Source organism: Puntigrus tetrazona, chromosome 7, assembly GCF_018831695.1.
Source record: "Puntigrus tetrazona isolate hp1 chromosome 7, ASM1883169v1, whole genome shotgun sequence".
NCBI lineage: Eukaryota > Metazoa > Chordata > Actinopteri > Cypriniformes > Cyprinidae > Puntigrus > Puntigrus tetrazona.
In genome coordinates, this window is record NC_056705.1 from 19,917,926 (window position 1) to 19,931,883 (window position 13,958).

Consider the following 13,958-nt stretch of genomic DNA (forward strand, 5'->3'; position numbering starts at 1 on the left):
CGTACAAGCATATTTACAAATATTCAATATCAAAATAAAACTACAGGATTTATATTATATTTATACAACGTGACCCACCTGTGAGCCAGACGTCACACTGAGGCCACTGTCGGCACTGATCTGGGATTTCTTTTCCTCAGTGTCTCCACCTTCCAGGCGATGTTTTGCTCCATCAGCCCCTGTAGAAAACACATAATCAGCTCATCCATCCATTACCTATCTGCAAAGCATTGTGGGATGTCACATGACTAACAGCGAGCTGAAGCCATCTCTGTTCTGGAGAGTAACGGTTATTGATATCACCATTCAGCTGGCTGCCACTCATTAGACTACGCAGATCAGGCAGAGAGAAACAAATAATGCTTGCGGTCATATTGGGGAAACTCACAGAAGCAGATCAGCTGACAGTGGGCCAGATCAGTTCACAGTAGCGCTAGGTATCACAGACACACAGACAGAAGCAGTCACACATGCAGGCAAACACAGTCAATCAATCAGACAGGAGGAAGCTTCAGCTACAACTAGTGCACTCACTGCTTCTTAAATGAGGAAACTGATATTGCGATTGCAAACCCCAACTTGGTTAAAACTGATTACGCTGTATTATATGAGGCATCAAGAAAAAGAAAAAATAAATAAAACTTCCGTAAAATCGGAGTGAAACTTTTTACAACAGCATTTTCTTCACAGATGAATGTATTCTGACAATGTCCTTTTGAATGAATGAAAAACCAGAGTCGACATATGCCTGTGTTTAGCCATTGAGAAGTAACTGTAAATAGAACTGTGCAAAAAGTGTGCATTTATTTGCACAACCTGACAGCAATGAAAAAAAAAATTCTAAATGTAGAAAGTAAAAAAAAAAAAAGTGCATGTGAGATAAATCTACTTCATCGTAGTCAAACAAAAGGTGAAACAGAGCAAACCAGTCAAGTGCAGGGATGGGCATTAGTACCTGAGTACTATGAAGAGACAGCATCATTTGATAAATTATCAACGGTACATAGGGACGATGCCTGATTGCTATGATTGGACGCCACCTACACATGGGGGCTGACTATCAATCCACATGAGAAACAGTATACACATTCTAACGCAGGGGACCTGCAATGGATTTTTTAAAAAGAGCTAAACTAGACCCAAAAAAAAGTGTGACAAATTATAAAAAACATTCTGCTCATTGTTCTTAATGTGTGTCAAGTACTCAAGCTGTCAAAATGAACAAAATGCACATCCCTAGTCAAGAGTCAGATTTGCACACTTAGAAATACTGGCCCAAATACTGATTTCATTTCAATTTGATTTAAATCTGTATTTTACACCTCAACATTGATTTCGGATGGACTGCAGTTTTTAACTTCGCATCTACATACCTTTCTCCTTTTAAATAAATGCATTTTATTCCTTGGCATACTGTTTGGGCCACATGTCTAAATGGGCTTTTTGAAAAGCAGCTGAATATTTGGGGGCAAATTCTTCTCCTCACAATAGAAAGTGGTTTAAGGGAAGAAGACTGGTGCAGGTAGTAGGACAGAGTCCCTGTTTTGCAGTTCTGCAAAGGAAAGTCTAATTGGGTGCTTAGGGAAGTGATCTTACTCTGTTCTTTTTCCAAAGCTTTTTGCTTTCTGTTATCCTGGTGCTTGCTCCACAATTCTACCCAAGATGCATTGCAAGCAAGGAGAGAAAGACAGAGAGAGAATCAGAGAGCCGGTTGAATTGTCAGATATGGAGGATGAGCTTTTTTTTGTTTAAAGAGAGAAAAATAATAATAATAATAATAAAAAAAAAATCAATAAATAAAATTGAACAAGTGCAAAGTCTCATTTTCCAAAACGAGGATGTTTTGCAATGATCACACAGCCATAAGCAAGGTTAATGGAGGATCTGGTGTCATTTTAAGCTAATGGGGTCCCATTACAAAACATCCTAAGCTCTGCGACCCTGTTCCTGAAGAGCCAAAATGATGGATTTCTCAAAATCAGCCTCATGCCTTGGTTTTCTTTCCCCATTCTTGTCATCCATAATGGGCAATGGCTCTCCAAGGCGAGGGTGGATGGCCTGGGAGATGCAAAAGGCGTGAGATGAGGACGACAAATCAGCCTCACAGCTGGTGGGTGAAATGAGGTGTTGCAAAAGCAGGGGGTGCAGTCTCAAAGACATTCCGTAGAATTGCAGGTGCATTATTACCAAAGGACAGACAAGGCAAGGTTATGAGGGTTGGGCTTTGGAGAGGGTGAACGGTCCCCTGTACACAGACCCAGATATGACCGCCAATCAGAGGCCTGGGCTAAAAGTCCACAAGCCAGACGTCCATGGTTAGCTTTAGGGCTCATCACAGGACTGTTAACAGGGGAGGCAACAGCTCGGGACCCTTTTAAAGAGAGTAGTGGTACAGTTTAAAACCTTCACCGTCCCACTATTTCACTCTTAGCTACATAGAGCTGTAGGTCTTTCACTAACATGCATCCAATGGATTTAAGGGAAGTTGGGACTGGCATACAGGATTTGAAAAAACACATGTTGAACATTCCGGAAGAGGTCTACATTAACTGGATTCATATTCATCACAATATTCCACTAATGTGTCTACACCAACCAGTGCCACCTTAAAATATTTGTTGGCTCCAAAAGCTAATGAGAATTAGACAAGTGTTTTTGGAAGGATCACTCATACTGCAAGGTTTAAACATTTAAGATGTAGCTCACCCAAAAAAAATACATTGTTGTAATTTTTATTAGCCTCATGTTTTTCCTAACCAGCATGGCTTTTTTTCGTCTGTAGAACAAAAAAGTAGATCCTTTAAAAATATTTGACTTTCAAAAAATGTTTGATCTTTCAATACATTTTTGTCTCATAGAAGAAAGAGGGTGTGTAAATTATGGCAGAATTTAAAATTTCGGATAAAGGAACTTTTCAGCCAACTTAGTTTTTAACTTCTGGCACAAAGGCAGTGTAGACAGTTAACGAAATAGAGGAGGTAGCCCGAAGGGACACATTGCCCCCAGAGAGCTCAGGGAACGTAACAAGCAGCGAGGGGGGGGCATGCAATGGGGACTGCGGATTACACACCAATGGAGGCAATAAAATTCTCCTCGTTCAGACTCCGGGTATCAAACTGCCGTGACGATTTCCCAGAGGAGGGTGGTGGCAATTGGATACGGGGTACCAGGAGCACACCAGCTGCCCTGGCGCTCTCCATTCGGCCCGATGGGCTCTCCTTACTGCCCGGGCTGCTAACCCCCTCCGTGGGGCTCCGTTTCCGCTTCTCTGGGTCTGTGAGCCACAAGTAGGCACCAAGGAAACAGAGCACAGAAAAAGGAAGAAGAGGAAATAGCAAAGACACGTGGAGACACAAGGGACAGAAGTTAATTTTGAAGGCAGGCTACAGGTAATTTCTCTAAAAAGGTAAAGAAAGAAAGGCTGAAACCCAAGGATATGTAAAAGTGACTGAAGCCAAGATGGACACGGCTGTGAAGTGAAACAAGATTCTCGCAAACAAAAACTTTGTGCTGGTATATACCTATTGCTCTGAATGCAATATAGAAACTATGTTTGATGTTGAATAAATATGTAACTGGGACATTTGAATGAAGGTTACCTTTGGTTTGATAGTGAGTGCGTGCTATCTCTAGCAGACTGAAGACACTGGCCATGCCTCCGAGGCCAGCATTAGTGTATGAGTGCTCCAAACTGGACACTGTGCACTTCAATAGGTCCAACATGCCCTTGTACACCTTCCTGTTTATCTCCTATATATATATATACACACACACACACACACACACACACACACATGTACATATATATATATATATATATATATATATATATATATATATATAGGCACACAAAACCATATAATAAACAAAACATAAGTCAAATATTAGAGTGTTGCTTCGGTTTAGTTGTTTAACTTGTCACTTCTAACTCACCACATCTCTAATAACTTCCTGCTGAGCGTCCTCTTCTGATTGGACCGCGCGGTTGAGTTTGCTGAGGACAAAGACTCTGAGCTGTTCGTTCTCTAGCAGGCGGCGTACTTTCTTCATGTTGAGCCAGCCCACACCCTGCCCATCGTGAACACTCTGGACCACCTCCTTGAGAAACTGCTGGTTCTCACTGCGCAGAAAAAAAAAAAAAGAGTGGGATTAACCTGCGAGTTGTTGTTAAAATGTAGTTTGTTATCAATTGTTAAAAATCCCAACAATGTATCAATTAAAAACACAAGCGGGTGCTTAACTTGTACTTTCAATATATGCATGCACTACTTTCTTGCTTGAAATAAGCTTTAGATTTTCCTATTTAGTAAGATCCTTTAGATAAAGGCAGCTAAATTAATAAATGTGAGGGTCACTGCAGTACCTGGTATTGTTGGCTCTGCCCTGAGGAGATGGAGACTCTCTCTTGACGGTGGGACTGTGCTTAATAACAGAGGATTTCTGATCTACCAGCGCCCTGGGGGCTCGAGCACCTACAATAGACCATTCACTTCGTCAGACTGGATATAGACATTATATGTACGTGTGTATGACATGAATCCTGCTTCCACGTGTTAATGCTCACCCATCCAACAACCTACCCAGCTCTACATACACAAACACACTCACTAATAAAGCATAAATTAATTTGAAATTCTTGAAACACACACTAATAAAATCACTAATAATCTAATAAACACCACAGCAGAAACACAAAGACAACAGCATTAAAACACAGTGCAGTCGAAGGGTTCTACACAGATGTTTTAACCCTGTGTCTGATAATAGTATACAATCAATAGAAGGTAAAAGAAACACACATACAGCTTTTAACAGACTCCCGCACACTCAAGCTGCTTGCTAATATTCCTTTGCACCTCAGTGTTTTGGACACTGCAGTAAGGGGGTATTACATGGCTAATGATGCTAACGCAGTTAGAGGTGCGACTGAAGGACTGGAGCAGTAAGGAGAGCTACAGGAGCAATGACGCTGGTTGAAGAAAACACACACAAACACACACAGGCAAAGAAGTGAGAAAGATGAGTGGAAGAATGGATGAGTGAGAAATAGACTGCATGGCAACAAGAAACACAAAAAAAGAATGAAAAATGCCCTCTCGGTTGAAATGATCATACTACACACACTTAGCTGTAAGTGTATGGCAACAGCACATACACTGACACACAGTGTTTGTGTGTGTTTGTCTAGACAGCCTCTGTGCATCCATCTGAACATTTACATGCGTAAAGCACATAACTGGTGCATGGATGGTTTGTGCTGCGTACAAGGGCTTTAACAAATGGACACCTTCACACACATTTCACATTGTGCGGTTAGGCTGCACCTTAGATTTGGACAGGAAATATTTTCAGACATGACTTATATAACTATATGTCATTACAAACTTGCCAAAGATATTTTGAATCATCTCATAAAAATAAAGAGCAAATACATGAATTATGGATTTAAGGCTGCCAGGAAGATGCAGACATTTAAATGTGACTCTTCATGTGCACTCTCCTGTAATTAGCCGAGTAGGGTAAAAAAAAAAACGTTCAGAAGTTGAATATATTTGATTTTTTTAAGAAATTAATAATTATATTCAGCAAGGATGCAATAAACTGATCAAAGTAAAGATATTTACCAAAATGTCTATTAAATCATTATTAAATTTTTTTAAATTGTTTCCAAAAATATATATATTTAAAATATATATATATATATATTTACCAGTGTTACAGTTTTCAACAGTGATAATAAAAATGATTATTCATCACCAAGTCAGTATATTTTCTAAATAATTTCTGAAGACACATGCCCTGAGAACTAGAGTAATGGCTGCTGACAATTGATGAACTACATTTTGAAATATGCCAAAACAGAAAACAGTTCATTTAATTTTTGACATTACCGTATTATAGTTTTCTTTTTGTTTTTGATGAGATAAATACCTTCATATTGTGTCCAATTAAAAAAAAAATATCTTACTAACCTTAAAATATAATGAACAGTCGGATGGTCAAGATTTGAAGAACACAGACGGGATGATCAAAACCCAAGTATGGCTCAGAACAATCGTCAACAACCATAAGACGGTTTATTTTGTGAGAACAACTGACTAATTGCTCCTTTTTTCTCACAAAAAATAAAATAAAGTCAAAGTAGCCACTTTCTGCATAGATCACCTCATTCATGCATCCAATTTCATCAGATTTTTAGGATTATCCATAATCCAAATGCTGCCTTCATCCTAATAAGCCTCAATGAGATCATCAATCTCTCTAACCAGCACTTTTTCTTCTATATAAACATTGCACAAATCCTTTTCTTTTTACAATCCCAGCCCATCAACAGAACACATGACATGTGAAACAAAAGAGTCAAACGGTTACAATCACAGTGACTGACGTCTGACATTAGGAATGAGGAAGCAATGGTGGAACAGGATGCTGGGAGATGTAGCTGACTGGCTTTGGAGAAGCATGCAGCTCACGCAGCAAAGGGCAGAACCCACCTTCTCCGCTCCCCGGGCCGATCTCTGTTACAATCTCCATTAGAGAATTTAGCCCAAATACTGGACACAGAAGCCAGAATTAGTGCAGGGGTTCAAAGAGGGGACAGAGAACAACACCGGCCCAGACAGAACCAGTCCAAACATCAACCCACAACCATGTACATATACAACAGAGAAAACCAGCAGAAAGCATGGAATATGAAAAAGAGAGAGAGAGAGAGAAAGAGAGAGAAAGACTGAAATCAGAAAAATATAAGCATTTCAGACTTCCACTTGGTCAGAATAGCTTGCGATTCATTTTGATTACATGTGATTAATGAGAGAATGAAGCCACTCTATAAAAACATGACTGGAAGCATTCCTCTCAATGTGAGATTTTAAAATCAGGAAGGTCACATAGATAATTCTTTGCTTAACATTGTTATATCATATTTGTATATCCTGTCTGTTCGGATGCTGTTTGCGAAATATGAAATCTGAAAGGAACAAAAAAATTACTTTTAGATGGCGGCAAAGAGGGCACATTTTTAACATAAAAATAATTAATATTTTTATTATTAAAGACAAGGCCTTCTTCAAAATCGACCGTAAAACAGCTGGAAGGACTAAACAAGGGTGTGTGTGTGTTTACTGAACATTAAAAGAAAAAAAATCATTACCAGTCAACATACTAGCTGGAATGCAGTGTGCTTTTCATTTCATTTTGTTCTTCTCCTGTACCAAGCTTTAAAAGAAGCACTACTGCTTAAAGCTGCACAATACCTGTGCAAAGAAGCTACAATCCTTGACATCTCATTGATTTATTTTAACGCACATACACAACCACCAGACTTCAAAGTCTCCTTTATCAAGACTTTGGGTGGAAACCCATCAACCAAGTTTAGTGGAAAACACATTTCAGTTCTGAAGCAGATCAGAGCTGAGTGGCTGCACTTCTCCCAGCTTGGTTTTTATCATCTTCAATTCACCCAGAGTGTTCAGGTGGAATTGAAATGGAACAGACCTCTCCAACTGAGATGACACACAAATAAAGCAAAGATCACTTCAAAAACACACCACACACAACACGAAGAGCAGTCAAAAATCACATCATTCCATTCCTACAGAAAAATCCTTTCTGTATAGAAAGAAATAGGTTTTGAAATGCAACCACAAATTTCTGTTGTCTGTTAAATGTCCCACTATTACTAAGTTGATTACTAAATCACAGAATAGGAACAAGGAGGAGGAAAGGCATAGTGGATATATGAGAGCACAGATATATCCGCTATCTTAGAGGTTCCGAACTGCTGTCCCACGACAGTTTACTTTACAACCCTGAAATAACACACATTATCGGTTCATGACAAGTGTTGTTTAGAGATATAGTTAAGATTCAGGGGTGTAAAACGAAGCATCAAGGACAGGAGTTAGAATCTAATGCTAGTCTGTCAGGTTCAGAGTGAGAAATGTGGGCAGTTTCTCTCATTCTCTCAGGACTCAAAGGGTCTATATTGCTATAAACAGCAACTGGTTTCATCATGAGGGCAGGCTACAGATATAAAAACATACCAGGACTCTCAGGACTGTCATCAGCATCGTCTGAGCAGTACAATCATCCAAAATCATAAACAAACAGAAAATAAAAAGTCAACAATAACAACAACAGCTATAAGAACTGTGGTTGCTAGCTTAGAAAGTGACTAAGTGTCTACACCACCGTTTTCCACTAAATCAGTTTCTTCACAGTGCAAAAAGGAGGCAAGATAATTATCACTTTCAGGGCATCAACACTGGATAAAAGACATGTGGGGCAAAGAAATCATTCCCACAAACCTTGATCTGTGTCCTCTGTTAAATCAAAATTAAAATATTCTTTAAAAGAAACACAACAAATCATAAAGGAAGAAGAGAAAAAGTAGAACAATGAAAACTAGTCAACTAAGAAGAAATATTCCCTTTAAAAAGCTGAGGTTGCAGTCTTTTTAAACCTAACGCCTGTACTAAACAGATGTAGTGTTACTCTTTCTTAAACTGCATAATTACTGTAGTAGAATTAACATCTACTTATTTGACCGTTAAATTACTTGAATTCAGTCGGTGTTATATAACAAACTCAATCTAACTGAAGTGATTCAACCATTAGTCACACTGCTTTCGTAAGGCCAGAGGTAAAAAAGAAGGTGGCAGGGAAAGGAAAGATAAGGAAACAATTTGGAGAGAAGCAGAGGAAGAAGACTGGACTAGACTGGAAAAATGAGACAGGGCGAAAATGGGTGGATGAGCGGGAAGGTCGCATGGTGAGATCTGAGGGGATGTATGTACCTTTGAGGCTGGGGAACGGCGTGTTCTTCTCTCGAGCTTTATTAGGCAGAGCCAGACTGGACAGACTGAAACTGGTACCGTGGTTTTTATACAGGTTACCTGCAAACATATGATTGAGGTGAGACGTTTCTGTGTATTGCAGTATACCAATACCTGAAATTTCAATAGTCAGTGTCAATACCAGTGAAATTTATACCAGTGTCACATGACATTTCAGAAATCAGTCTATTATGTTGGTGCACAAAAACAATTTTTTTCTGTTTTTTTGGTCAAATCCTTAAAATAATGTGCTTTTGAATGATTTATTAACAAATGTTCAAGTTGAAAGAACGCTATGTGACCTTCTAGTACTTCTCAATTCTGTTAGCGTTATTTCTAGCTTTTGTCTAAACATAAATCACATCAGAAATCAAGCAAACATTTTAAACAATCATTTGCGTATACAGCATTTTGATGTCCGAATTTGCAATTTGAGGAAGAGCTACTAAGGAATGAATAGAGGTTATGTTTTGCTGGCCACTCACTGGCGAAGGACATGAGTCCCCCGAAGCCATCGCTGCTATTGTTGGAGATGGTGGAGTTCGGAGAGCTATTTCTGGAGTCTCCCTCCCCATCAGATTCCCCCGGAAGCTTCAGACTGCTGGGTCTCAACGGACGAGACGGTCTTAACACACAAACAATTCAAAGAGAGCATGTTCAGCAGATATATAGATTCTGAGTGTTTGTGTAAGCTTATCTCCAAGTACATACTTGTTGCCATTGAGATTCTGGTTGAATCGCGGTGTGTAACTCTCCTCCTGCTCATCTGCTTCAGTATCCTCCTCCGAAGGGAAGCCGTACTGAGGCTCAAAATAGGGATTATCATACTCTCGCTTTTTAATGGCGGGGTCAACAGGGACCGGATCAGGTGTGGGTCGTGTAAAAGGAGGAGCACCCAATCCTGGGACAGAGTTAGGGAGGGTTACGCCTGCCGTGGCCTCCAACTCAACGGGTTCCTTCTGTTCCTACACAAACAAACAGACACACACTTTACAGATCACAGCACATCATGCTTATCTCTAGATTCAGATAATGTAGTTTGAGCACTGACGTGGTTGACTCCCTGTATGACTGTACTGGGGCTGGAACTGGCCGTGGTGCTGGAGCTGGACCGCAGTGGCTGGCTGTCCGCTGCTTCCTGGGTGCCTTCTTGATCCGGGTCACCGTTGTCCCCCTTATACTCTTGGAAGTCATGGATCTCTACCTCATTCGCATCTCCAAGAGCAGCATGGGTCAAGGTGTCAACATCTAGAAAAAGTGTAAACATAATTCATAATTATTGGTATTAAAAAAAAAAAAAAAATCTATTGTCAGGAAAGAGATTAAAACTGGAGATGCTAACTTGGCGTGTCCCCTTGTATGTCCCCTTTGATCATCTCATTCACAAAGTCTCCAAGAGACGAGTAGGAAGAGCTGGAGTCATCATATGCTTCACTGTCACTGCCACTGAAAAAAAACAGCAACAAATAATATAGTTTAAAATATACAAACAGTTCAAAGATTTTTTCAATAGAAGTGTCTTATGCTCCTCAAGTCTGCATTTATTTGATCAAAAATAGTTAAACACAACATTGTTCTTGGAATGCAATATTTCATATTAAAATAAACAATTTTAATATATTTTAAAATGTCAATTTATGACGGAAAACTGAATTTTCAGCAGCTACTACCCAAGCGTTCAATGTCACAGAATCAGGATTCTTCGACATACAGAGGATTCTTTTGTAACACTATAATAGTACACTATAATAGCTTTTTCAAACTGAAAATGTATGCTTGCTGAATAAAAATGTATTTCATTTTCGCATTTCTTGAACCCCCCAAAAAAAAAAACAAATATGTAGGTAAAAAATAAATAAATAAATAAATAGCATCAAGTATGAGTGTGTAATGTGTGTTTTTAACCTGTCATCTGTTGGGTCTGAATCATTGGTCTCTTCCTGCAGGGGTCCACTCAGTGCCTCTGCCAGGTGAGAGTTTCCATCATAAACACGGTAGAAGACTGGCTGTAACTGGTGGGCATACCACTTAGGCTTATCGCCTATTAGAGAGGGGTCATACACATCTGAAAGACACACACACACACACACACACACACACACACACACACACACACACACAAATTATAATTACCAACTACACACAAAATGGGAAAAACCTAATGGGTGGTCTTTAAAGTAAAACTACATGCAGGTAAGTGTGAAGCTGCATTTAGAATACAACAAACAACATACAGAGTGGAATTCACAACTAAAGAGTGAGTCTGCAGATGTGAGACTTGTTTTTCGTTTTACATAATATATCTACTACTAATTTATTTACACAAGGTGAGAATTAAAAATTTATTATTATACATAATAATTATACATTTTCATAAACTGTAAGTTTTACAATTTTAGCGTAACCCATAAAAAGTGTTGGCTATCATTTATATGGGCAACTATTCATGCATGATTCATTTATACCACCATGGTCAATAAAAACGGTAAATTCTCTTACTGCCCCTGTCTTCACAGACTGAAATTGACATCTAATTGAGAAATCCTCACTACTGCCACTAGGGGGCGAACTGTGACAGTCAAATCCGGAGGTCAAAGAGCAATTTAAAGACAAAGGGTGAAGGATATCTATGTCTCTCACTGTTATGAATCCTTTGGAAAGCAAGGTTGGTGGGGTTGAGAGCCCACTCTCCATAGTACTCCACTGCCTGGGTGTGGGACAGCTTTTCAGTGAATCCATTCCGGCGTGGCCTAGAGGCCAGGAAAGATGTGGCCTGGAACGCCACCACAGGACGGGGGAAAAGACGCAGAGTGCGAGTGTGCATCTGGAAGCCCTGCAGTACATTTGGAGAGTTGAAGAACCTCACCATCGCCACCCTGAAGACAAAATTTGAAAATGTACTTCACATGATAGAATGGTACAAATATTAGCATCTTTTTAGACTAGGTTCAAATATTGCGTTTATAACAAAAACAGCAGATCTGATTATCTAATAATTGTGTGGATTATTCATATTTATACACAGAAGAGGAAGAAACTCTCATGGAAAATTACTCCACAATTAGTTCTTAACCTTATTCTAATGTTAATGAATTTGAAGTATTTCAAGTGAGTTACAGCATACCCGAGGATGGTCATTTGCATAAAACATGCCCAAACAATCTCCTTTTTCATTACTATATTTTTGTTGGAATAAAAAAATACTGTGAAAGTTAGTGAATGAGACCCACTGATTGTTTAGAAACTCACGAGAGCCTACAAGCAAATGTCTTTTGGCCAGACCTTCTCTGTGTTTAGAAATAATAATTTTTTTAGCTCCAACTGCTTCTACAAATTACACCAAAACCATGTTCTAGCAACATAGCAACTCTACAAGCCTCTAAATCATGTCACATTTGTTACAGTATACAATATTTCATACCTTGTGGCAACATCAACTGAGTCAACATCATTGCCATAGATGAGTGGGTTGAACTCGGTGGAGGAAGGGGAGGCTTTGTCACGACCAGGGGGCAATAAAGACAGCTCCTGTCCATCCTGAAACTTCTCCAGGTTTAGAATAGGCTGCGTGTTCAGACTCATGCTAGCCAGAGCCTGCATAGAGGAGTCGATGACACAGAGCGAGCGAGAGAGAGAGAGAGAGAGAGAGAGGTAGAGGAGGAAGACGGATAAAGGAGAGATCAATTTAACAATGATTCCTGGACAGGAGAGACTGATGTAAGAGCACTATCGCCTCAGGCAATCATGTCTCACACAGAAGGCTTACGGTTACCAACCTTTGTCTAAAAAGCTACAGAATGGCAAAGGAAAAAAAAAAATAAATAAATTCACAGGCACTTTATGTGCATGATTAGATCAAAGTGACAGGTTCACCCAAATATGTAAATTCTGTCAGAATTGATATGCTGTGATTTCTGTTTACGGTAAAAGGAAGCTTGAACGTAAACAAACCCTACTTTTAAACAGTAAACAAAACTTTTTTGAGTTTTTTTGAGTTTATCAAGCTTGAACGTAAACAAACCCTACTTTTAAACAGTAAACAAAACTTTTTTTGAGTTTATCATATTTGATGAGCTCTATGTAAGTGTGTTTATCAGTGTTTATAAATCATAGACTAAAATCAACCTGTTCGTCATATGAAAATTCACATGCATTACTTTTACAATTACTTTATTGCCAATGCTTTGGTCAGCATAAAGTAGCACGGGCATATTTGTAGCAATAACCAATAATAGATTGTATAGGTCAAAATAATAATGTTTTCTTTCATGCCAAAAATCTAAAGATAGTAAAGGGTGCTACTATTTTGTACATTTACAACTGTATATACATTAAAATACATCAAATTTATTCAGCTAATTGACCCTTATGGCTTGGTTTGTGGACGTTCAGCGGAGGGGAAAAAAAAGGCTCCATTACAAATGTCTGTGGAACAACACACAACGAATTTTCACTTTTGGGTGAACTATCTCTGTTAGTTAGGGGAAAAGGAGAAAGCCATTGCCTGAAGCGACAGTCTTGCATCAAATATTTAATATTCAAAATGTTAGAGGGAAGGGTGCGGTCATCACATAGAGCCATTAACAAAGCACTCTGGGAATTCTGCCACTGCTCACTCAATGCCTCTCAGCTGGCATTCCATCAGACCCTGCCCTCGCCACGCTACCAAACCAATCGCATCATCTGCTCCTGCTGCTTACGATGAGTTTTTGCTTTGAGTTATGAGCATAATGTAAGTGAGATGTTGCACTGAAACATGCTCAAGCCAAACATAGTGCTATGAGATACAAGGGGCTTCTGTAGGACCTTCATCACACAGAGAGAAGGGAGGGAAGAGTGCAAGAGTTAGAGGCTATGGAGGCAAACAGAGTCAGTAGTGTATGCATTTGTGAATTTGTTTATTCAAAGGGTGCGAAGGAGTAAAGAAATATCTGCATGGCTTCATTATTTTGTTAACTTTATAGAGAGTGTAGGACTACAGGTGCTGATGAAGGGAGGAGATTATTATTTTTCCGTGCACAGTCAAAATGCAAAGATTTGTGAACCTTGGAATCGGAAGCGAAGATCTGCTTTTGGGTGATCACAGTCAATCTAACCAGACACTGAAGGACACAAGAAAAC

At 39.3% G+C, this 13,958-nt stretch overlaps 1 protein-coding gene across 50 annotated transcripts in view; it reads right to left on the reverse strand.

The window, feature by feature from the left end:
• The window catches only part of madd (MAP-kinase activating death domain), a 49,309-nt gene that overhangs the window by 13,577 nt on the left and 21,774 nt on the right, over positions 1 to 13,958 (reverse strand). For 8 of the 50 annotated variants that reach the window (XM_043244373.1, XM_043244391.1, XM_043244392.1 and 5 more), the window contains exons 9-21: positions 12,259 to 12,431; positions 11,478 to 11,713; positions 10,743 to 10,902; positions 10,180 to 10,283; positions 9,889 to 10,085; positions 9,549 to 9,802; positions 9,323 to 9,462; positions 8,799 to 8,897; positions 4,364 to 4,472; positions 3,934 to 4,120; positions 3,600 to 3,750; positions 3,071 to 3,274; positions 79 to 179 (exon numbers count right to left, since the gene is read on the reverse strand). In XM_043244373.1, coding sequence (XP_043100308.1) covers positions 79 to 179; positions 3,071 to 3,274; positions 3,600 to 3,750; positions 3,934 to 4,120; positions 4,364 to 4,472; positions 8,799 to 8,897; positions 9,323 to 9,462; positions 9,549 to 9,802; positions 9,889 to 10,085; positions 10,180 to 10,283; positions 10,743 to 10,902; positions 11,478 to 11,713; positions 12,259 to 12,431 — 2,115 coding nt within the window. Of the gene's footprint in view, positions 1 to 78; positions 180 to 1,596; positions 1,654 to 3,070; positions 3,275 to 3,599; positions 3,751 to 3,933; positions 4,121 to 4,363; positions 4,473 to 6,494; positions 6,555 to 8,045; positions 8,076 to 8,309; positions 8,349 to 8,798; positions 8,898 to 9,322; positions 9,463 to 9,548; positions 9,803 to 9,888; positions 10,086 to 10,179; positions 10,284 to 10,742; positions 10,903 to 11,477; positions 11,714 to 12,258; positions 12,432 to 13,882; positions 13,940 to 13,958 lie in introns of all 50 variants that reach the window. The other 42 variants (XM_043244384.1, XM_043244359.1, XM_043244363.1 and 39 more) reach the window with 10 other exon arrangements.